At 33.3% G+C, this 24,346-nt stretch overlaps 5 protein-coding genes across 7 annotated transcripts; 2 read left to right on the plus strand and 3 right to left on the minus strand.

Annotated features, from left to right (window-relative positions):
* Positions 1-3,756: 3,756 nt before the first annotated feature.
* On the plus strand, positions 3,757-6,178 carry LOC110739036 (protein FAR1-RELATED SEQUENCE 5-like). Its single transcript, XM_021919490.1, has 5 exons — positions 3,757-3,856; positions 4,173-4,179; positions 4,381-5,487; positions 5,732-6,046; positions 6,136-6,178. Exons 1-5 carry the CDS (start codon positions 3,757-3,759, stop codon positions 6,176-6,178), a joined length of 1,572 nt encoding a protein of 523 aa, XP_021775182.1.
* Positions 6,179-6,322: 144 nt separating this feature from the next.
* Positions 6,323-7,804, plus strand: LOC110738991. Of its 2 annotated transcripts, XR_002514714.1 has the most exons (4): positions 6,323-6,734; positions 6,815-7,063; positions 7,147-7,212; positions 7,299-7,804. XR_002514714.1 is itself a non-coding variant. In XM_021919438.1 (2 exons), exons 1-2 carry the CDS (start codon positions 6,342-6,344, stop codon positions 7,779-7,781), a joined length of 876 nt encoding a protein of 291 aa, XP_021775130.1. In that variant the 5' UTR covers positions 6,323-6,341; the 3' UTR covers positions 7,782-7,804. The 2 variants fall into 2 exon arrangements, 1 of the variants encoding a protein (XP_021775130.1); XM_021919438.1 differs by lacking the exons at positions 6,815-7,063; positions 7,147-7,212.
* A 182-nt stretch (positions 7,805-7,986) lies between these two features.
* Positions 7,987-8,646, minus strand: LOC110738993. Of its 2 annotated transcripts, XM_021919442.1 has the most exons (3): positions 8,540-8,646; positions 8,225-8,425; positions 7,987-8,125 (listed from the first exon to the last, which is right to left on the minus strand). In XM_021919442.1, the coding sequence occupies exons 1-3, from the start codon at positions 8,543-8,545 to the stop codon at positions 8,012-8,014; spliced, it is 321 nt and encodes a 106-aa protein (XP_021775134.1). In that variant the 5' UTR covers positions 8,546-8,646; the 3' UTR covers positions 7,987-8,011. The 2 variants fall into 2 exon arrangements, with proteins under 2 accessions (XP_021775134.1, XP_021775133.1); XM_021919441.1 differs by having other exon boundaries at positions 8,225-8,552.
* On the minus strand, positions 8,626-9,977 carry LOC110739037. Its single transcript, XM_021919491.1, has 6 exons — positions 9,964-9,977; positions 9,464-9,664; positions 9,236-9,370; positions 8,989-9,148; positions 8,758-8,886; positions 8,626-8,682 (listed from the first exon to the last, which is right to left on the minus strand). The coding sequence occupies exons 2-6, from the start codon at positions 9,595-9,597 to the stop codon at positions 8,626-8,628; spliced, it is 615 nt and encodes a 204-aa protein (XP_021775183.1). The 5' UTR covers positions 9,598-9,664; positions 9,964-9,977.
* On the minus strand, positions 9,712-24,050 carry LOC110739038 (WD repeat-containing protein 87-like). Its single transcript, XM_021919492.1, has 33 exons — positions 24,034-24,050; positions 23,814-23,823; positions 22,977-23,051; positions 22,798-22,875; positions 22,595-22,716; positions 22,442-22,524; positions 20,774-20,848; positions 20,430-20,509; positions 20,068-20,234; positions 19,718-19,811; positions 18,342-18,448; positions 15,913-15,990; positions 15,762-15,821; positions 15,445-15,588; positions 14,537-14,629; positions 14,363-14,425; positions 14,122-14,202; positions 13,967-14,043; positions 13,836-13,889; positions 13,627-13,719; positions 13,415-13,507; positions 13,070-13,288; positions 12,784-12,990; positions 12,644-12,709; positions 11,755-12,509; positions 11,401-11,676; positions 11,129-11,305; positions 10,666-11,038; positions 10,521-10,583; positions 10,331-10,399; positions 10,186-10,251; positions 10,002-10,102; positions 9,712-9,723 (listed from the first exon to the last, which is right to left on the minus strand). The coding sequence occupies exons 1-33, from the start codon at positions 24,048-24,050 to the stop codon at positions 9,712-9,714; spliced, it is 4,128 nt and encodes a 1,375-aa protein (XP_021775184.1).
* Between the last annotated feature and the right edge of the window lie 296 nt (positions 24,051-24,346).

Below are 24,346 nucleotides of genomic sequence, written 5' to 3' on the forward strand. Positions count from 1 at the left end.
AGCAACGTTCCCACCACGTACTACATATTGGTCAAACCGATGTATGTCATCCATGTGATCAAGCCAAGCAAAAGAGTTTAAAGGGTGAACATGGGGAATGGGGCTAATAAGGGAAACATCAGGGGGATTAGCCTTAACCATGTCAGCCAAAATCTCATGGCGCATCGCGCACCTCCTTAAACGGGCGAGGTGGGGAATGGGCACCCCGTCCTGGAATAGTTCCCGTTTACAGTAAGGGTTGAAGAAGTCAGGACGAGGACTAGGTCGAAAAGGGCGGAACGCACTGCTTTCAGCATGGCGACTACTACCCGTCTTAAGAGGAGAAGAAGAAGCCATGGGAATACCCGCCCTGCTCGCAGCGGGGGATGATCAAAATACATAACCATTTGAATAGGAAGGGCGGAAGAAGCAAGAGAAGTAAAAGGAGTGTGCGTAGAGCGCTCACCTAAACGAGAATACTCGGAAGAAGAAGAGTCTTACTCAGTGGCCGCGCGGGGCTCTTTCATATTTTGACTATCAGAAGCGTCAGACATTCTAAAATCTACAAAGACTAAAAAGCCCCAAAAGAAGAATAAAAAAATGGGGAGCCGAAAAACAAAAGTCAGTTTACTTGATAAAGACAATGGGGAAGAGTGAAAAGAAAGAACCAAGAATACAAATACAACAATAACAGGGGAAAACATGATAATGGCAGTCAAAATCGACAAAAAGACGCAATTTTACGAGGAAAAATACACAAAGAAGCAAAATTGGACATACAAATACAAGAAAAGGTACAAAGTTAATACCTTTATGACAAGAAGTTGCATAAACAACAGGTTACAACAACAATGGCAACCCAAGAAACCAATCAGAGAATAAGCTTTCAAACTGCAACCAAAAAAGAAAAGCAATTCAGCGAAGAAGAAGTGTAAAAGGAAGTTAACAAACACAATAAGAAAATAAATCAGGAATGAGGATGAAAAGCAAGAACTTACCACAGCAATGGAGGAGTGACGCACGTCTGAGAAGAAGATGAAGAGCGAAAATTTTGAAAAGAACGAAGAAGGAAAGGAAGATGAAAAATATTGTGAGGGTAAAAAGAAATGAAAAAATGGATAGTGAATTTGATAGGGAGTAAATGGGCGGTTGGGCAAGAAATGAAGCGAAACTGCCATGTCACTTCAATAAAATCAAATTGACGGCTCGGATGATCGACACGTGTCCCACTCATGCAAACACTGTTTTCGCAATAATAAAAAAAAAAAACTTCAGCAGGAGTGATCTAAATTCCTCTCCGCAAGTTCGTCACTTCTCTAACTTCAGCGAGAGTGATCGATATTCCTCTCTGCAAGTTCGTCATTTCTCAGACTTCAACGAGATTGATCGAAATTCCTCTCCGCAAGTTAGTCATTTCTTAGACTTTAGCGGGAGTGATTGAAATTCCTCTCCGCAAGTTTGTCATTTCTCAGACTTCAGCAGGAGTGATCGAAATTCCTCTCCGCAAGTTCGTCATTTATCAGAATTCAGTGGAAGTGATCGAAATTCCTCTCCACAAGTTTGTCATTTCCCAGACTTCAACGAGAGTGATCGAAATTCCTCTCCGCAAAGCTAGTCATTTCTCAAACACTAGCAAGAGGGATAAAAATCTCTTCTTGCAGTCTTGTCATGCCACAACAAGGCAGGCACATCATAGAAAGAAGAAGAGCCATCTCTAATAACCAGCAGTACAACCGCGTCACCACCAAAATTACAACCTGTAGGGAATATTTCAAGCGTTAATCCCCTAGCTTGAACCCCACTGTGATCATACACTAAAGTACGGTGGCGTCCAAAAGGGAAGAATATAGAGCAAAAGATTCGCCAACAAGTTTTTTTAGGAACTTGTAAACCGTTCACAAGGTAAAGGTTACACCCCTTTAACGATCCAAGAGATCGTCAACTCCATAAGGTCTTGAACCAAATAGGGTTCGGGGATGAAGGTACAAATCCAACCTAAAAGAGATTGAACCTGCCCTAATAATAGGCCTCTACTTTATTCTGATCGTATTCATGTGCGCTTTCTGACTAACATGCAATCAATAGGTTAACCCTAAACCTGTTTATCTATGTTGGTTGAATTTAATGCACAAATAAATCTATTATTGGCGATCACTTGAATTATAATCATATTAACCCTAAATAAGATATTTAATTATCTTATTAAGCGTGATTACAAGTACCAATTCCCTTTAAACATGCATAAAAGGTGTGATCAAGCAATAACAATAAATAATATCAAGCAACATAATAAATAATCATAGATAATAATAATAATATTCATAATCACGAAATTATAATCATAATATTCATGTTAAAGCATAATAATAGCAAGATCCTAGGCACGATACTAACAAGATTAATAACAAACCCTAGCATGTCACTAAGCAATAAAAATCAAATCTTTAACCCAAACATGATACTAACAATCATAAATATTAGGAAGAACATAAAAGGCATCGTAACAATCATACTTAGTATTAAAGTTACCCTAGACATGATACTAGGAATATCATAACGACAACCTAAACATGATTTCTATATCATAACATCAATAAAAACCATTAAAATACTTACTTGGATGCCTCGTACCTCTTTCTAATAACAAAATACACACGTTAGTAACTTCAAGGAAAATAATAAGCAAACAATCAAATTAAATAATTGAAAGAGAGATTTGGGACCAAACCCTCAGAAATTAAAACCTTTCACGTCTAGGGCGAAGGCAACTTCGAATATGGCTAGGTGTTTCTAAATCTAACGAATGCGGAATTTTTATATTTGAGAAAAGCTAGTTTAGAAAAAGAGAGAGAGAGTAATCAAGGAAATCTTGATGAGAGTTGGTGAAAGAGAGAATAAGAGAGAATTGATGATTGTAGGTGAACACTGGTTTTTAGATGAAAACTAGTTATCGAAAACGGAGTTTTTAGTACGTTATTTATAGAGAAAATCAGCCAAAAAGATAAAATATCAAAACAGAGTCTCGCGCACGTGAAACTGAATTAGCGCCAACGCTGGCTATTGGCGCCAGGCGCCAATGCTAGCGCCAGGCGCCAAGCGTAGCGCCAGGCGCCAAGCGTAGCGCCAGGCGCTACAGCTGGCGTTTGGCGCTGATCTGGAAATTCACGCGTTTTCTTAAAATCAGATAAAAATTGCCGTACAGGAGGATAAAATCGTATTTCCCTCAAAAATGCTCTTTGATCTTAATTAGAACTCTGAAAAGTCAACAAAAGTCAATTTATCAATGCTAATTGAATTAGGAATGAAAAGAACCTTCTAGAAGAATCTAGAAGATTAAAATCATTCCTAATTGCATTAGGAATGATAAATCTATATTAGGCCCTCCCCTAGATCATTGGGCCGCATATAAGGCTCAAACCGGGCCCAGTTCAGTAAATTGGCCATAACTTCTGAAAATTTTACCCTACACCCTAGTGTAGGGTGTGTTCCCTACACCCCCCCTATGCTACGTCGTTTTGTAGCTGGTATTGAGTTCCCTTTTGCGATTCTTTCCTTTTTTTTTTTTTCCTTTTTTTCTTTTTTTCTTTTCTTCCTCTTTTTTCCTTTTTCCTTTGATTCTTATTATTCAATTTATGTATATATATGATTTTAAACCCTATTTTTTCTCTCTCTTCAATTGATCAACCAACCTCCATTTTTGATCTACATTTTTCTCTCGCTAATTCATCTTCTTCATTTGATTTTTTGAACGAATTCGTTAATTGTTACCGATCATCAATGGCGAATTCTGCATCTGGAGATTGCGTTGATTTTGATCGCGATTGCGAGCGTGTGTTTCCTTCTGGAATTTGTTTCGTTGATTCGTTTGTGCAACAATGTGAGTAATTGTGATCATAATTTTTCAATTTTTAATTATCCCTAATTTGTTCTGTTATAATGCTCTGTTAATTTGAACTTAATTGATGTATTATTATTCACTTTCGATTTTTGAATTTACTACTTTGATTACATTATGATGAACGTTTTTGGATTGTTGTACTTTGTATGAACATTTTGTTGCTTCATTTGTTGTTTCATTTGTTGTTTTCTCTGTGTTTTAGAATTGTGTGTTTTTGTCGTATATTTTGTAAATTATACTTTCAATTAATCGTTTATGTTTTCTTATTCATTGTTACTAATGTGTTTATGTTCAGTCTTAAAGTAATTTTTGATCATTTATTTTTACATTTTTATATCGATATTATGTGTAGTGGTAAATAATGAAAATATTGTTCAAAATATTATGTGCTGAAATTCTTTTTGCAATTGATCATGTGCTGTTTTGATATTGAACATTTTACTTATTTGTTATTGTTCATTCATGAAACTCTTTATGATCATTTATAATTGTATATTGTGCAGTGGAAAAAATGATGATATTATGTATTTAGAAGCAGAACAGTCTGAATTAAAGGATAAAGAATTTAAATCTGAAGATGAAGCTTTCGAAGCGTATAATGAATATGCTTTTAGGAAAGGTTTTGGAATTCGAATTGGGAAGAGTAAGAGAAGAAGAGATGATTCTTTTTTGATGAAAAGATTTGTTTGTTGTAATGAGGGATTCAAAGATAATAAGTGTAAGAATAAAAGGATTTATGAGAAGTTGGATCATCGAACTGGTTGTTTAGCTTTTGTGCAGTTTCATATTGATCATTTAGGGGTCTATACATGTACAAGACATGAAATGGTTCATAATCATGCTATGATTCCTCCTGAAAAAAGGCATTTGATAAGGTCTCAAAGAGATGTGAATAAAGAGCAGCTTCTTTTCATTTCAACAATGAAATTGAGTGGAGTCAAAGTTATTGATTCTTTGAGGGTTCTAAAGAAGGAGGTTGGGGGATCTCCTAATCTTTGTTTTACTGCTTCTGATGCTTATAATGCATTGTCATCTGAAAAAGATGCCCAAATTGAAGGATGTGATGGTAACCAATTGATTAAATATTTTGCCAAGAGACATGTGGATGAGACAGATTTTTATTATGATTTTGAACAAGATGATAGTGGTGCTTTAGTTAGTTTTTTTTGGCGTGATGGTAGGATGATGAGAGATTATCATTACTTTGGAGATTTGTTGGTTTTTGATACAACTTATAGAACTAATAAATATGGAATGATATGTGCTCCATTTGTTGGGATGAACCATCATGGTAACAATGTCATGTTTGGTATGGGATTTATTCTTAATGAGCGCACCGAGTCTTTTGATTGGTTGTTTGATACATTTTTGCACTCAATGGGGAGGAAAAGTCCCATTACAATTATGACTGATCAAGCACAAGCGATTGCAGCGGGTATAAGAAACATTTTTCCTTCAACTGTTCATCATCGTTTATGTGTATGGCATCTTGAACAAAATTCTAAGAAACACATTGGAGCATTGAGAGCTTTGGAAGGCTTTACAGATTTGTTTGGATATCTTTTGAAGTATTGTGAAACTCCTGCTGAATTTGAATATTTCTGGAAAAGGTAAATTATTGTTTTTTGTATTTATTTTTTATTTTTATTATGTGATATATTTGATTATTATGTGATATATATATGAACATTTAGTGTTTTACATATGATCATACAATTTACTTTGTTATGTATGTTATCATAATATTATTAGTGTCCATATTGTTTATGATCATTATTCTTTACACAAATGTACATATTTTAATTTATATTTTGTTCATTTTTAAATTAATATATGATCATTTCTGTTATACAGGATGTGTGATAAATACAAATGTGAAAATGATGATTGGTTATGTGATTTGTATAAAATAAAGGAAATGTGGTGTCCTGCTTATTCTAAGAAGTATTGGTCTGGTGGTATATTGTCTTCTCAACGTAGTGAAACTACTAATAAGTCAGTTTCACAACGTCTTAATAAGACTCAAGGTTTATGTGATTTTTATCATGTTTTTCTTGATGTCATTTCTGAGTGGAGAAGTAAGGAAGGTGCAAGAGATTACAATACCCTGAGGGGTAATAGGCACCTAGCTTTTGCTAATATTGGTATATTAGTTCATGCAAGATCATTGTACACTATTCAAGCTTATGTTCTTTTTGAAGAGGAGTTCATTAGGGGGACAGCTTATGATCATGTTGATAATGGTTTGCGTTTTCCAGAATATTCATATCTTCTTTGGAGGCCTGGGAAGGATATAATTAAGCATGAAGTTGTTTTTAATAAGGAAACACATGCAATTTGTTGCACATGCATGTACTTTAGTGAGACTGGTTTACTTTGTTCTCATTCTCTTCGAGTATATCATTTGCATTGTGTGCGTAATATTCCACAAGAGTATACAATGAAACGATGGACAAAGGCTGCCATGTGTAGTCATGGTATTGAAGAACCTACTTTGAGGACAAATGTTGTGGCTACTAGTGTTTGGAGGTCACAAACAATCAGAAAGTTTGTTAAGTTGATAACAAGTTGTCAGAATTCTTTGAATGCAAGGGCAGAGGTTGAGTGTTATTTCAATCTGTTAAAAGAAAAGGTTGAGAGTGTATCAGGTGTAATTGACTTTAGTGAACCTGTTAAAGAGGTTGAAATTGTTGATCTTGAGATCAAGAATCCTCCAAAAGCTAGGCCTAAAGGTGAGAGGAATGTAAGGCCTAAGAGTACCTTGGAGAAGCAGTGTAACAAGGCAAAGGGTAATTTCAAGAGGAAAAAGTCTCTGTACACTCCTTACAAAAGGGGTATAGGGCAAGCAGTTGTACAGGTATATGATCATTTCATATTTTCAAATTGATCATTTCAGTTTTCGTAAATGATCATTTATGTTTTTTTTTTTTAAAATAGGAACTTGATGAGAACGGTTGTGTTGTTACTTATGCTAATTCTATTAGTGATCCCATTGAATTGATTGTTTTGAGCAATAAACGGGCTCAGGTAAATTCAAATGTGCCAAAAAAAACATTTTATTTATATTTTATTAATATTGATTTTTATAATTTAAAAATATAGGCCGGCTTAAAATCAGCTGTTGTAGAAGAAATTCCTTCTAGTTCTAAGGAATCAAATCATAGTATTTCCAATGATTTTGATCAGGTATATGAACATTTATGATCTATATTATAATTTTTTTTTATTTAATTTTTTATTTTTTATATTTTTTTTTGGTTTTTTTGTAGGCTACTGGTGAAAGCTCTCTTTCATCTATCATATCTATTGATGTTGATATTTCATCTATTGCTAAGGTTTTTTTTTTCCATATTTGTTTGTATAAGTGTTTGTAACTGATCATATACTGGTTTATTAATGATCAATTTAATTTTTTTTAAAGGCGAAGGATTTAAATCTTGAAGGTGTTTCTGCTGTTCAACCTTGTTCTAATTTTGGTGCAAATAAAGGTGCTTCTGGTGTTAAAACTTACTCTCAAATTAATCCAAGAGTTCCAATTCATACTAGTGCGTCAACAAAATCTCCTGTTGTTATTCAACCTACTGTTCCCAGGAATGTTCAAAATCAAACTCAGAATTGTTCAAACACCAATCCAGAAATGATCATATCCAACTCCAGGAATGTTCAATCAACAAATGTTCAAGTTATTTCTCCTACGGTTCAAATAAATGATCAAGGATTTCCTGTTCAGAATGTTCAAGTTACTCCTCCCACAGTTCAAAGAAATGATCAAGGTGCTCGTGTTCCAATTCTTCAATCAAGAAATGTTCAATTAGGTTCTAAAAAGATTTCTTCTAAATATGATAGGTTGTTAGCCTTTTTTGATACAAGTGTAGCTAAACGTTTGGCTAATAAAGATAAATAATTAGTATTCCAGAACTTTATAAACATTAGACTTTTTTGTAATGTTGATTTAATTACTATTTTGTAATTTTGAATTTTCGATCTATTATATAAAAAACTTTCATTCAAAGATTAAAATGAAATATCAATTACAATAATATTAAAATAAAATCCATAAGTCTACTTCTAAAAAAAAAAAATAGTCATATATAAGAAAGGAACATATACATAGTTGTAAATGAACATTTGAAACTACAAAGTTGCAAATTTTCTAGCTTTCCTTCTATTTGCTCTTGATTCAGTGTTTTCTTCAAATAACATCAGTTCTGCTGTGTATTGGAGCCTTAGATTTCTAATTTGTTCCACCTGTTGAACAAAATGAATTGTCAAATTTTAATTAAACAATCTTTACTGTTTCATAAATGAATATTATATCTTAAATAATTGATCATTTATAACTCTTACATTGTTTGGTTTTAAATCACAAATCCAGCTCTCATTAGGATCAGCAGTGAAGGTTTCCATATGCTTCATAATGTAAACTCCACAGTTTGTATAGTCATTGTTGCTACGCCATTTCATCTTTTCCAAAACAACTGTGTAGTCTTCAATTCTTTTTGCATCTTGATATCCAAGGTGTTTCATGTACTCTGCCAATCCTTTTAACTGATAGAAAAAAGAGTAAAAATTGTTTAGAAGTTTGTATTGTGATGAAGACATGAACAATTAATAAAATATAATTGATCATGTAGTCAACTATAAATGAACATATTATCTCACCATCATTTTTGGTTGTTCTTCATATTTTTCTTGGACTGATACCTTTTTTGGTAGTTTTCTATTGTCAATTATATGAATTTTGTCTTCTATATGATTGACGCACAACAGAAAAAATGTTGAGAAGTTGATACTGGGAAGAAGACCTGAACAAATTATATAATGTTATTGGACAATATATTGAAGGTAATTGAACATTTGTATTAAACAAGAATTAATACCTGTTTATATCCAACAATGCTGTCAATTTTATTCAACTTCAGTTCATTGTCAATTCTTTCTATGAAGGCATTAATTCTTGTCTTCATTGATGATCCTTCTTGACAAACTCTATTTGTGCACATAATGTGCTGTTGAAATACAAACAAACATATAGAAGTTAAATGAATTTTTAGCAATTATTTATCATAGGAAAATAGAATCAATAATATAAAAAAAGAAGAAAGACTAACATGAAGCACTGTTGAGAAATAAATCTTGTTTCTCGGCTTTTTATGATTAAGAAACCTTGCCCATCCATCTATGACACAATTTGTCACTTCAACATCATCTCCAAGAGTTTTCATTTCATTTCTATTGATGAGATTCAAGCCATCATAGTATAAGAGTGCACTGCATTATGAACATTTAATAATATGAATGTGAACATATTTTTATAAAAGATATTAAACCTTAAGTTTAATTAGTGTAAGTAATTACCTTTCATCTTTTCCACCAAGAGCAAAGTCTACTGCAATTTGGTTCATGGCTTTCTCATCTTTAAACAGATCCTTGTACTTGACCAAGTAAGGAGATCGGAAAGCAGGAGGAATTGTTTTCTTTTCGCGTTTTGGTCTTGTTGTTCAATATAAAATATTGTTAAATTAAGAAAATTATGAGGAACATAAATGAACATTTGAGTGTATATAAATAAATTTGAAATTATACCTTTCAACCTTTTCCTTTTCAGTTTTTTTCTTCTTTTCTGCAATTGACTTTTTCTTATCATCATTCCTGGTCATATTACATAACACAAATGTACATTTAGGTATATGAAAATGTTCATTATTATTTTTGAACATTTACTTAATATAAATAATGTACCTTTTTGTGACTTTTGAGGATGAAGCAACAATCTTCTTGTTTTCACTGAAAAGTGAAACAATGTCAGTACATATTAATAAAATAAAAGCTTCTTATGTAACACCCTGAATCATTTTCAATTCATAAAATGAAAGATATTGATTTAACATAAACCTATTGATTTAACATAAACCACACATTCATATTACATATTCAACAAAATAATGTTCACACATACAATAGTTTGAGAAACACCAGTTTCAAGTTACAACACGATAGTAACATAAGTTAAATTGTTCCATCTAGATATTTTATCCTACACCATTACATAACCCTAATAGTAAGACATGTCTTCAGGATTTTACCCCTCCACTTTTTCATCATTTTTTGTTTTTTCAAAAACATCTTCCTTGTTTTGTTTTCCACCTCCAACTGTGTTTTTTGGATCATCACTTTTTTCACCACCATCTAACCTAGGGTCAGCATCAACCACTGAACCAGATCCTGCATCTAAGAAAAAATTTAATTAGATATAATATAATTTCTTTGTAAATGAACATTTGAGTATTTATAATTGAACATTATACCTGTTCTAGGCAATCCTTCATTATCTGACCTAGTGTCAGCATCAAATTTTGAACCAGTTGCTGCGTCTAACAAAAAAATACAATTAATAATGAATATTTCTTGTTTGTAAATGAACATTTTACACTTTTTAATTGAACATTATACCAGTTCTAGAAAATTCTTCAATTCTTTGTTCTGAAGCTGCTGAAGTTTTACCCACATCCTTTTCTCCAGCTGTATTATAAATCATCATTTTGGAGATACACTAAGTTAATAGTATTTACACATAATAATTAGAAATGAACATTTCTACTTAAGTTTATGTACATTATTATTAAATATATGAACATATTACCATTTGTTGAAATTATTGGTTGTTCAATTATATCACCAAGTGTTGAAAAGGTGGGCCCTGTTTCTGTTTAGGACAATTTAGACCACAAATTTAGAATTTTTCATATAAAAATTAGGATATATAGTCTCTTTTAGTTAGAATTTACCAATGGCTGGAGAAGGTGGAGTCAACCCCAAGCTGAAAGCTTTTCTGATGTCATATTCTTGTTCTTTTTCCTTTCCCTTTTTGGTTAATTTCTTCCCAGTCATTTGCTTCTCAGTTGTTTGCTTTTCAGACCCTTGCATCAGATTCTTCTCAGCTTGTGCAAGTGCATTTAGGAAATCCTCACTGCCAAAGAATTCTTCATCTTGGCTTAGAATTGATGGTTCCCTAGCTACCACCTTTCCTAAAACTTCATCAACTTTTTTCACCAAGTCATTTCCAGGGAAGATATCCTTTGCCTTCACCAATTTTGAAGAAAGCTTTGACAGGTTTGAACAAGTTGTTTTTACCAGGGAAACAAAATCATCCATAAAAACCTATATGAATGAATATTAAAAATTATGCAGTTGAACATTTCAGATTATACAAATGAACATTTATGTTAACAAAAGTGATCATTTTATAACCTTAGGACTTTCTTCAACTTCTGCAGCAATCCTTGGTAGAATTTTCCCTCTCCCAAATCCCAATTCTAATTCAATCTTCAACCTCTCAAGAACCATGTCTCTATTCCATGCAGATATGATAGGAATTGTTCTTGGAGGCCTTTTGTCTAACCTCTGAACTCTATCAAAATAGAACAACTACAAGAAAAAAGAAAACATGGAACAGAACATAAACAATAAAAAAAAGTGCATTTATTTAAATTTAAATGAACATCTTGTATCTAAGAATATACCATCAGAAATTGAAGAGGGCCTTTGTAGAACCCCTTGCCTTGCTGCTTTCTCCAATCAACATGACATTTGATAAGTGAGTCATATACAAACTGACACCAGTTCAAATTTTTTATGTTTTCTTTGTCCATCATAGAATAAAGAAATTTGAAATGGCATTGATTGTTTGATACACATTTCATCAAGCAGTTCACAGCCACTGCTAAAAAGTTAGTAATGAAATGTTCACTTGGTGGTCTGTTGTTGGTGAATTTATCATTTATGTATCCATTCACAATCTGCAAACAAAATGAACAAAACATTTATACTTTTGATCATTTAATGTATTTAAAATGAACATTTAAAACTGATCATACCTGACTCACTGATGGAGTTTTTCCTGACCATGATTTTCTCCATTTCTTCAGAAATTCTGCATACTCCTCACTAATTTTATCAGACTTTGGCTCAACAATTGGAATTTCTCCTGTAGGCAAGCCATAAACTACCCTAACATCCTCTACCTCAATTTCTATTTTTTCATTCTTTGGTAGTTCAAAACACTGGCTATTTTCTTCAAAACTTCCCAATAACCAGTTACAGAACTTTTGATCAAGTTGAGGTAAACTAATGTCAAGAAGTGATCCTAACCCTATATCAATAACTTGTTGTTTTTGGGTAGGTGTCATCTTTTTTATCCATGCAATGAACTTCACATGTCCTCCTCTCTTTGAAGATTTCTCTTCCTCAAATTCATCTTCCTGAATTTCCTCAACTTCATCAGTTTCTATTGCTTGAACCATTTCAGTTTTCATTTTCTTTTTTCTCCTACCTTCAATCTTTCCTTCATCATACAGTACCATCTTTTGCTCCTCCTTTTCAACCTTTGCCTTCACTGAATTCCCTTTCTTTGCCTGTTTCTTCCTTGGCTTTACTTCTTCCTCTTCCTCCTCTTCCTCCACCTCATAATCATCCTCACTGACAGGCTCTTCTTCTGCTCTATAAACTGACTCTTCACTATCATCATCACTGTCAGTAGAACTTTCATCAGTAGGATCTTGAGAGGGTTCATCTGATGGTACTTCTTGTATTTTTTTTCTCTTTCCAGCATTTCTCTTGGCAGGACTGACATCTGAAAATTAAATATATAATTTTGTTTAAGTATTGAAAATGTACAGTAAGCAAATGATAAAATGAACAAAATTGTTTTCTCAAATGATCATTCTATATATAGAAATTGAACATTTATAATATATCATTATATACCTGCTTTTCTTTTGCCAGCAACCTTAGAAGTTTTCTTCACTTCTTCTAGAGTTTTCTTTTTCCCACCTATATATTGAAATTGAACATTAATGATATACCATCATAAATGATCATTCTATACATTAAGATTGAACATTTACCCTTTTTGCCTTGGTCTGGAGGATATTCAGCAGGAGCACCTGCCATTTTTTTTATTGGAGTAGGTGCTGGAGGTGGTGCATCAGCTTCCTTTTGAATAGGAAAATTCCTTGTAGACATTCTTCTCTTCTGTCCTATTTTTGCGGTTTCTTTAGCAGGTTCAACATCCTTCTTCAGGCTTCCCTTTTCAGATTCATCTAACAGAACATCTATTGTTTTTAAAAAAATTTATGTTAGTATATTTGAAAGTGTAATATTTATTGTGTAACAGAAAAGTATTATGATTACCTTGGCTCCTTGTAATTCTACCACTTGGCACAACAACAAGGCTTTTGTTTTTGTTTTTCCTTGCAACCATTTTGTATCTTGTTTTCATTTTGGTTGACTGATCACTTTTTTGTGATGATGGAGCTGTCTCCTCACTAAGTTTTGTGGAAACTTTATCATCATCTTGATCTAGAAGATAAGTTTCATCCTCAATTTGAACAAAATCAGGTGCAATTTGTGCTGCATATGAAATGATCAAATATAAAAGATTAAATAAACATTTATTAAATTGGATGACAAATGTTTACTATATACAATATAAATGAACATTTCAGGTAATGAATATGTACATTTTCCACTATTTACCTTTCGGATCTGTTGTCTTTGTAGACTCATCTTCCACTGTTTTCTCTTTAGGGATTTTCTCCTTTTCAGGCTCTTTTTTTCCCTCTTGTCCTTCTATGAAAATTTAATTAGTTAATATTTATATATTTTTTTAATCTTATTGAACATTCAATATTATGTAGATCCAATATGAACATTTTATGTAATAAAAATGTACATTTATAAATTTTTACCTTCTACATTTGTTGTCTTTGGAAAGACATCTTCCACAGTTTTGTCTTTAGGGCTTTTCTCTTTTTCAGTCCCTTTTTTTCCTTCTTGTCCTTCTATTAAAATTTATTTAGTTAAAATTTAATTTTTATAATCTTATTGAATATTTAATATTATGCTTTTCCAATATGAACATTTTTTGTAATAAAAATGTACATTTTAAAATTTTTACCTTTTTCCACAGTTTTCTCTTCTATTGGCCCTTTTTCTTTCTTTTTTGCTTCACCTTCAAAAGTAATAGTATTGTTAAAATTGATATTTATGACTATTAAACAAAAATATTCAATAAATATGATCATTTACCTTTCCTGATTTCCTTGCTTGCCTTTTCCATTCTTTTGAGATTTCTCATAATTCTGATTGTCGATTCTTTGTACTTTCTGTAAATGTATGATATTAACTTTGAAATATATTCATTAATTGATTAAATTAATTCAATTATTTAAATTTAAACATACTTTGGGTTTCTCTCTATGTCTAAATGTATTTCTTGCATCTTGTCCTTTAATGTTGTTATTCTTGAATCATCTTTGGGTTTTCTGATATTTCATTAAAAATATGTTTGAATTTACAATTTTGATTAGTAAATAAAAAAATGAACATATAACTTATATTACTATTGGCCATGAGCAAACTTTTTTGTACTGATTTTCAAATGAACATATAGTCTATCTAAATTGAACATTTAAGTTTTCTTACTTTTGGCCAAGACTATTCTTTACTGGATTGCTTTGCACTTTTGGTTGAACTTCTTCTTGCTTGCTGAAATCAATATTAAGAAATACTTTAAATAAAAAATGCACATAAATTGTACATAAAATATACTGTTATAAAAATGAACATTTGTTTATATAAAATTGATCATTAGTAAACCTTTCATCCCTACTCTCTTTGTCAGTTGTGTTATGTGTAGCAGACACACTCTTAGTTGTTGCATTAGTAGCAGGAATGTTCTCACTTTGTTCACTTAAAAAAAACAGAATTATTTTATATAATATGATATTAAAGTATGAACTAATTTATACAATGAAGAAGATAATTAGTTATTTTGTATAAAGCTTTTATACCTTATTGTTTGATTTGTCTCTGGTGGTCTTGATTTTGACATAACAAATTTCACTCGAACCTTTTTTTTCACTAAAATTTTAAGAATTACCTAATAAGTTTGGTATATATATACAATGTACAATAATTGAATGTAAAAACAATTATTTTATACATATAAACTTACTTGTTTAAAGTGTATCTTTCATAACTATTACCATATTCATTTTGTTCTATAACCTTCTTTAGAGTTAATGGTTCAGATTTCCCATCTCTAAATTGAAGCAAGTGTATCACTCTAAATGGCACATCACTACATTATAAATTAATTACATGACATTAGTTTGAATGCATATCACTGAAATGATTATTATCATATTTATATATGTGCATGATGATTTAATGAAATGTATATTTGTTATTTAAATCTCAATGAATACTCAAATGAACAAATATACATATATGATCATAATTATATCTATAAATGAACATTATGAGTATCAAATATGATCATATACAATGATGTTTCAATGAAATGTACTTTTTTTTTAAATCTCAATAAATACTCATATGAACAAATATAAATATATGATCATAACTATATCTATAAATGAACATTATGAGTATCAAATATGATCATATACAAATAACATATTAAACAAAGATAAAACCAATTTTATCAAATACAACTAGCATATTAGACATGAACATAATATATTCTGTAAATGACTAATTACCTTGGTAGTGGAGACATTGTTAAATCCGTACCAATTGACTTGTCAATATCTTTTAAAAGTTCCGGATCTACAATTGGATCATTTTGGCGGTTTTTTTTCAATTTGTCTACTCTTGACTGAAGAGGTACATCATCATCATCGTCTCTGTTTTATTTAATAAATTGTTAATGTTTTAGTTATTTTCAGTAAAATCTTAGAACAATTACTACAATCGCAAAAAATTTTAACAAAAATTAGGTTTTACAAATAAATTCGCTCTATAATTTTCATCGCAAGAATATGAACAAATTAGGTTTTACAAAAGTTAGGGTTCATACATTTCTTCAGAAATTTTCAACAAATTACTCGTCTCTGAAGTATTCTTCTCCAAAATCATACTACAATTGCAAAAAATTGAACAAAAATTAGGTTTCACACATAAAATCGCACTATAATTGTCATCGAAAGAAAATGAACAAAATTACTTACTCTTTAGATACATTTTGCTCCGATTTTGCAGTTTCTTCTTGCATATTCTTCTCTGTAGTGGTTTTTTGCAAAATCGCACTACAATCGCAACAAAATGAACAAAATTAAGGTTTCACACATAAAATTGCACTACAATCTCAAAAAATGAACAAAACTAACGAAATTACTTACTCTTTTTGTTGTGATTGTTTAATTTCTTCTCGAATATCAGACATTTGAAGCAATTTTGGAGTATTTTGAAGCAATTTTTCAGTGATTTAAATTGAAATTTGTTCCGATTCGTTGGGTTTGATGAGAGAGAAACTCTAGAGAAATGAAGAAGATGGTGTTTAGAGAGAGAGAATGATTTGAAATTGATTTTTTTTTTTTTATTTTTTTTATGTATATATATGTGGGGTAGGGGAAGTTAGTTATGCAGTTACTGTGGTTATTGTGGGAGTGGGTAATTATTGTGGGTTAGTGGAGGGGGTGTGGGTGTGGGTAGTAACTCTAAACGCTGCGTTTAGAGGGAGTGTAGGTTGGGCTACCTACACTAGGGTCTAGTGTATACCAATTACATAACTTCCTCAATATTCATCGGAATTGGGCTTATAATATATCGTTGGAAACCTCTTGTCAAGCCCCATACAACTACACTACTATTAGACCCATATCATGGACCAACCAAACTGGATTGGCTGTTTTCTTAAAATAGGTTTTCAAAACAGAGAGAAGAGAAAAGAAATTAAAACTATCCGCAACACTAAACTTTCCATACTTTCACTTTATTGGATTATGATTCGACGCAAAAGGCACTCATCACCGGGTTTGGTTTTGGGGAGACACAAATGGGTGTCTACCCAACCTGACCTCCCAAGCCATAAAATCGCATCACCGGTTCAGAGACTTGAGGGGCTAGGAGCGTATGGGGTAATTTAGCCAAACGACTCGTTGATCAACGGCAGGTGAGGCTACACGCTCAGAATAGCTGGCATGGATGACCTCACACCATCTCTTGAGGGGCTAGTTGTAGGGGATAGCTCCTGCTGAGCTGTTCCTTCCTGATGAGATGTTCCAGCTGGGCTCAGAAGGAAAGACTGCACCGTGCTGACAAGAGCCAGCATGAGTGACCTCATACCACCTCTTGAGGGGCTAGTTGTATAGGGTAGCTCCCGCTGAACTATCTTCCAACTCCCAGGGTGCGCACTCATCACTAGAAGAACGACTAAGAGGGGCTCACCAGCCCGATAGAGTCAGCCCGCAGGATTGACCTGGTAAGACTCTCCACAAAGGAGATTGTACATATAAATAGAGGACAAAGTACAATGGAAAAGAGGTTAGACACACAAGTTATTACATTCTCTACATCTCTTTCAGTACACTTTCTCTCTCTAAACACACTCTAACTTATGCATCGGAAGGGGGGTTCCTCGAGCCACCCCGAGGGTAGTTCACGTGTGTTTCCCTGCGTAGGCTGTTGACCAGACCCAGCTTACAACAACAGAACCCTTGGATCCATACCTTGAACAATTATTATCATACATCTTCCAAGACCATCTTTATTCTTTCCTTCTTTCTTTTCCAAGTTTCTTCATCGATGCTAAGATCCCCATTGCAGTCCCAACACAGTAAATCCCATTTGATAAGGGTCAGCTCTATAAGGCCCAACTTTATAAGGCCTAGCTTTATTAGTCCTTTTGTATAATAAGGCCCAGCTTTATAAGGCCCAGATTATAAGGCTATTACTAAACTATACGGCCCATGTTTAATAATTGATCATTATTATAATATTCCAACATTTCCATTGTAGATGATTGTGTTAATATTATCAGTAATGTTACTAAAACTTGTCAAATTATGGCAGATATCAAATTATGGCATGGCATTTGTAATTCAATTTACTTTTAACTATGTACCTTATGATAAGCTTAGTTTAATTTACAACTTTGTAGTTTCAAGTACCTCATAAATTGACACAACAGGTAGGCAAAAAATTTACACTTTTGGCCAATAATATAATAGGGTAAAAAAATTGTTCAATACCTTATAGTTGATAGAGTTTAGTCCAAAAAAAACATCAATTAAAGTCACACGACCTTTATACATTGTTGAGTAGCTGTAAAACATCTTCCCTTGACTCGTTAAACTCTAACAAGAGGTCTTCACATACCACCCATGACCTCTCGAACTCCATATCATAAATCTGCACGAACATGGTTGAGCTTGGTTGAATAAGTTTAATAATATTATTAGAAATTCAAAAGCCAAAGAAACTAGAACTCACTTCGGCCGTCTCTGTCAAAACCTTGTCAGCGTTTGCGCTTAGTTGCAATTAACATATGAATTCCATAACTACATCGGGGCGAGGGGTAACATGTATAATGATTAACTAAATAGAAGTTGTATAGATTAAGTAATTATTGAAAACACGATAATGCAATGTAACGTACAAGTTTCCTTGGGTGTTCATGTTAAGGGATGACTGTGGCCAATTAGAAATGGTTCGTGTTTGCCACTCTTTGTCCATATTCTGAAATGCAAGATCCATTGCTGCAGCCTGAAATGAACCACTGAATGGTTAACTTAATTGAAGAATAATATGTGTAGACATCAAACCACCTGCGTTTTATTCAATCCCACCAGGTGATCTACTTTACATTTCCTACGTGAAGCCGCACTGGTGGTTAAAATGGAATCAATGATGAGGACCTCCTGTCTGTTAATTAAGAATGCAGCGCACCACTAGTGGTGTTTGCGGAAGACTAGCACAAAAACCTATCAAATAAAGGAATTGTCACACACACAACCGACCTTTGACAAGGTACATATAATTCCAATTAAAGAGTTGTAAATTCATACCACATTGAATCTGCTTGAGCCAGTTTCGTACATATAGTGCGTGTAACTATTGAAAACCTTACTGACCTCTAGGTTCACCTTTTATTTGTCCCTTTTCGTATTAAGAGCCTGCAAAACCAACATCTACAGATAAACAGCTAACTATGTCAGCTGTTGATTTATGTCACATTAACCAAATCCAAAGTAGGTAATCAAGGTTATAAATGCAAATGCAGGTTCGTCATTATCGCCTGCTGCGACCCGGGAATTTCCTCTCCCACACCTTTTGATACACGTATCCCACAACCCCTGACATACTACAAAAAGAAAATCACAATTGCAGTCAATTTACATTTCCTAACAAGTCATTACCTTAAAAATAATACAACCCTGTGAGTATCATACCTAATCACTAGCCTCCTCAAGATTCTTAATCAAATGGCCACATAAGGTAAGTTTTACAAAGTCACCATCACAACTAAAGAACGTCGGTTCATTCCTGCCATTGTATCACATAAATTAGTATATTACATACAATGAAAATGAAAGGCAAAGTTAAAGATTTTCAAGACTCCAAACTCGTCATTTTTAATCTCTCGAATGTTGTATGACATGTGTTCATCCAAATAATTATGCAGAGGCACCCTAAAATGAAAAATACCCTTAAGCCGCCAATGATTGATACACGAAACAGGTAGGGTAAGAGGCTTTGTTATCTTCCACTGTTTCCTACTTAATTGGAGCATCTTCTTCTGCGAATTTGTCCTTTATAGCACTAGAGTACTAGGTTCTTCTTCAGAATCATAGGTGGCATCAACTTCCCAATTCTTAGGGCTTTTCAGGATAGCGCTACCTACCCCCAATTCTTCTTGGTTTCCCCCATCATCGGTTACAACCTTATTTGGAGCACCGGCAAGACTACCTTCTTCCCCTTTTGAAGCACCAACAAGGCTACCTTTTGATTTAACAGGCACTATTTCTAAAGCACCAGGCCACCATCAAGAGCACATTTAGGAGGAGTTAAATTCTCAAAAGCACCACCATCTGGAGCACATTTAGGAGGAGTTGAATTCTTAGAAGCACTAGTTTTAGGAGCAATTCAAGAGCCGATGAACCCAAGACTCCAGCATCAGTTCGAAGAATGTACTTCACTCTAACGCGTAGAGGGTCATTCTTTACGCAAATTGAATCACAAATTAAAGAGTCAACACCTTGATTTTTAACGATCGCATTTATGTCTAATTGATCTAGGTCTGACTGATCAAGACTTGCGGACTCAACGTTTGTTTCAGTGGTCGGCTCTGTAGTAATTGGTTCTTGGTCATGCTCATGACTCACATTATCCTTAGGCTCTCATCACTAACAACCTCTGCCTCCGCCTTAGGTTCATCATTATCAGCCTCCGTTTTAGCCTTAGGCTCATCAGTAACAGCCTCCGCCTTAGGCTCATCAGTAACAGCCTCAGCCTTAGCCTTATCACTAACAACCTCCGCCTCCACCTTAGGCTAATCAGTCACAGCCTCTGCCTGAGGCTCAGCACAAACACCCTTCACCTCAGACACATCACCAATAGGCCCATGGCCATTTGTTTCCTTATCAGTTTCTTCTTATTCTACAATTAAAAGTTCATACCCAATTGCAAAATTGAATACAAGTACACAAAGCCAATTGGAAAATATTTAAAATGACGAGAATAGGACATTATCTTCTGTCTTCTTGTTCTTGCTCGCATCCTCCTCCTCCTCCTCCTCCACCTCCTCACTGACCCCATTTGCTTCTGCTGGAACAACCAGATAGTAAAAGTTATTAAATGACAATTTAAATTTTTCAGATGAAAATTTAAATTTATCAATTTCATAGTTTTGTATTCACCTTCTGACTTATTCTTGTTGTTGTCCTTCTTCTTCATTTTTTTTCTTATCAATCACCTCATTTTCTTCTGAACAATTTAATAATAAATGTTATTTCTCTCTATTATTTTGTAAATGATAAATTTTATTAATGCAAATGACAATTTAAATGAATCAAATGACAATTTATTCACCTTTTTCCTTCTTATTGATATTTCGTTTCTTCCTTTTGTTTGTTGCTTCAGGGATTTGAACCTCATTCAGTAATTCTTTACAACCAAAAAAATGAAATAGTTATAAAACTATGAACCATCTTAATAACACCATTAACACGACAAAATTATGTAGTTACCTCATAACTTCTTCTTCCTTTGAAATGCATACTCATCTTTAACCAAAGTTCTTCTCACTACAAGAAAAATCTCTTTTCGTAGCGATTGTACATTCACTACAATATGCAGGTATGTTTGTGAGATAATTAAGGACGTCGTATCATTTTTACAATTGCCATGGTTTTCCCATATAAAATCGATACGGAAAACATAATAATACATATCCAAACTATTTTTACACATTTATATCATTTTGAGAAATCGTATCATTTACAATCGCCACTAAATCCTAAAAATCGATACGAAAAGCCTTTCCAACACTAGATATATAAATATTGTTTGACAAAGAATACATAAAATATGTCATAGCTTATTGGTGAAAATTTTAATATAAGAGTTTGAAGTTGCATGTTCGAATCTTGTAAAGATCATACACAAGTTTTTTTTTTTTGAAGAAAATGAGTTAAACATTTATAGCGATTGTAATCGCTACAATAATCACCACGATTGGATGTAGTTTTTCGTATCGATTATTGAGGCCAACCCCAGTGATATTGAAAACCACTACTAAAGGCTAAGGCAACGGGGGATATTGTATCGAATTACCATTCGTTGGGAAAGCTTTTTGTTGCAATTACAATCGATACTAAAGGTTAAAATAATCGCTACAAAAAGATTATTTTCTTGTAGTGTCTATTTTTCACATCTGTAGTAAGCCATGCCAAATCCTCATCATCAATATAAGCTATTCCTTTATCATCCTCTTCTATTTTCCTTTTAGCTAGAAAACAATCCTTTGCCTTCAACGGGTGACCTTTATCTCCCCAATGCGACACGTCTAGACACTACTATCCACAAAAGACACAAAATTACAGGTTAAAAGTCACCAATTCTAAACCAATCTTCTTTAACAAATTAAGCAAATAAAATAAACAATTACCCCCATTCTTCCAAAGTCACCCGTTCCGAATCGATCTTCTTTACAAGCTTTGATTATCTCCTTTGTTGTCTATACTTTTAACCTCGGAAACTCATCCTACTCAAGTGGATTCCTGTTCAGTCTATAAAGATACAACAACTACATTTTACATAAACAAACATAACATCAGGTATATGAATTCTAAGTGAACTGAACATTGGTTTATATTCAGATCTTTTCAGGAGTCAACTTACTGACAAAAAACAAAGTACACCCACCACTTCCACCTGCAAACCCATTATTGTAAAACCTTTAAGCAAAGCTTCCCATGCATGTAATAACTCATCCAAAATGAGAGAGCACCAATTATACTGTGTAGAATCATTCGCAACTGCAGCTGCATGCAAATGTTTTCGCTTCAGGCGAAGACAAGTTGTTGAACATAGTGTATTCATCATCAGCAACACAAAAACCTGCTGAAACTCGTCCTCATCAGTTTATGGAGCCTCCAAAGCCTCAATCAAAGTCATCCTTGTTATCCCTTATGTCCTAGAATTGTAAATGGTGTGGTACTTTATCCACAACCTGTATTCTAACTCCTCATCAACTACCTTCGTTGTTACCGGATTCCGTCCGTGAGGTAGACCCATAATCTAGTAAACCTGAACAAAAGAAAAAGGGAAAACTGTCCCATCTGCAAATCAAAGGAAATTCTTATCAACATCTACCCAAGTACAAAGCTAGTCGCCAAAAGTCGAGGTAACCTCTTCCCAACAGCATAACATAATGTGCCAAAACCCATTTCTCTAACTAATTGAGTCTTTGTTTCATCAAATTTGCCTAATACCCTACCAAATGTCTTAAAAGGGAAATTTACATACATTGACTGCAAAATAAAGGCAAAGTTTTAGAATAAATAAAACTCTCAATGTATCTCATAAAACCAACAAAGTCTTAACAAACATACCGTCTTGTCATATTGTTGGAACGTTTCGATAACTTTCCCAGCCTCCTTTAGCCTACTGCCTACACTTTTTGAATTATCCTTTTGCCATAAAAATAAAAAGAAATGATCCTCATAATACAACTCATATCAATTAAACTGAACAACAAATAAAACAACATATAAACAACTCATAACAATACCGTATAAACAATTGGCTTAATGTCTTTTATCATGTTCTTCGACTTCACCAACTTCGCCTTTCTCTTCACCTTCACCTAAATTGATAAACAAATATATACACTCATTGGTAAAACAACAGTTATTGTACTATACCACAAGTAAAAGCAACTTTACCACTCCCTGAATTATGTCCAATTATAGGTTATCAAAACAAAACTAAGCATCAAATTATCCAACTTTAAGAACAAATATCAGCGCATCACAAAATTTGATCTCAATCATTAGGTGCACTGTAACACCCTAGAAATTCCTTTCTTTTAATACCCACTTTACTTTTTTAAATACGATTTAGGAATATCTAAGATATTACCGCCACCATGAAAACGACTAAGGCAACTATCAAAGATACACAGCGGAAGACTTTAAATTAAAAACCGTTTAAACAAGTCAACTCAAAAGTCAACCAAACGAAAGTAAAGTTTAAAACCAAACAAACAAAGTCAAATAAAATCAAATTACAACTTGGAACCATTAAAGGCCCTTATTCAAAACCGTTCCAAAACCAAGCTTTCGCGTTAATCCACATGAAAAGTATCATAAATAAACAAAGCATAAAACACATCGTAAACTATTGGAAACTAGCATGATTCACTCTTCACTCATGCCCTGTCATGAATATTCTTTAATACCTGAAAAGTTTATCTCTACTTGTCCCCACTACTCTCCATTAAAAATGGGTCATCATAGGGCCAAGATAAAGACATGGCCAAACACATAAACACACACAATCAGCAAAGCTGAGTACGTAAGCATAATTAAACACACTATCATGCTTTCACCTATTAACACACACTTACCACAATGCACCTGTTTACAAGCACACACAACAATCAACAAGACACTTTAACTAGACACTAAATAATTCATTTAGCGTTGATTACGCATCGAACGGGTTTCCAACTATACCTCCCCCAAATAAATTGAGGTTAACTGACACGGGAGCTAACCGTGCCAGCGACAAAACCACTCAAAGGTGGCGGAATTCCTGCGCATAATAATAAATAAAAAGGAACGTACAACGTTCTGTACTCCATTAGAAGTTATGGTTTAATATAAAACCCCATAACTCCCCCCATTGTTCATACTCAAGGTATATACGTTCCAAGAGTTTTGGTGCGTAATCTCTTTCACTTTACGTTGTTTACATGTTACTGGACTTGGTGATGACTCTCAAAGCATAATAAATCAATCAACAATAATTATTCAATCAACCAAACATACCAATTTAATTCTTGAATAATTAGTGACCACATATTATTTAATGTTGAACCCTTTTTAATTCTACCTCAGTGTCAAAGACACCTTAAACACATAAAGCGCCAAAATCCTA

Source organism: Chenopodium quinoa, unplaced genomic scaffold, assembly GCF_001683475.1.
Source record: "Chenopodium quinoa cultivar QQ74 unplaced genomic scaffold, ASM168347v1, whole genome shotgun sequence".
NCBI lineage: Eukaryota > Viridiplantae > Streptophyta > Magnoliopsida > Caryophyllales > Amaranthaceae > Chenopodium > Chenopodium quinoa.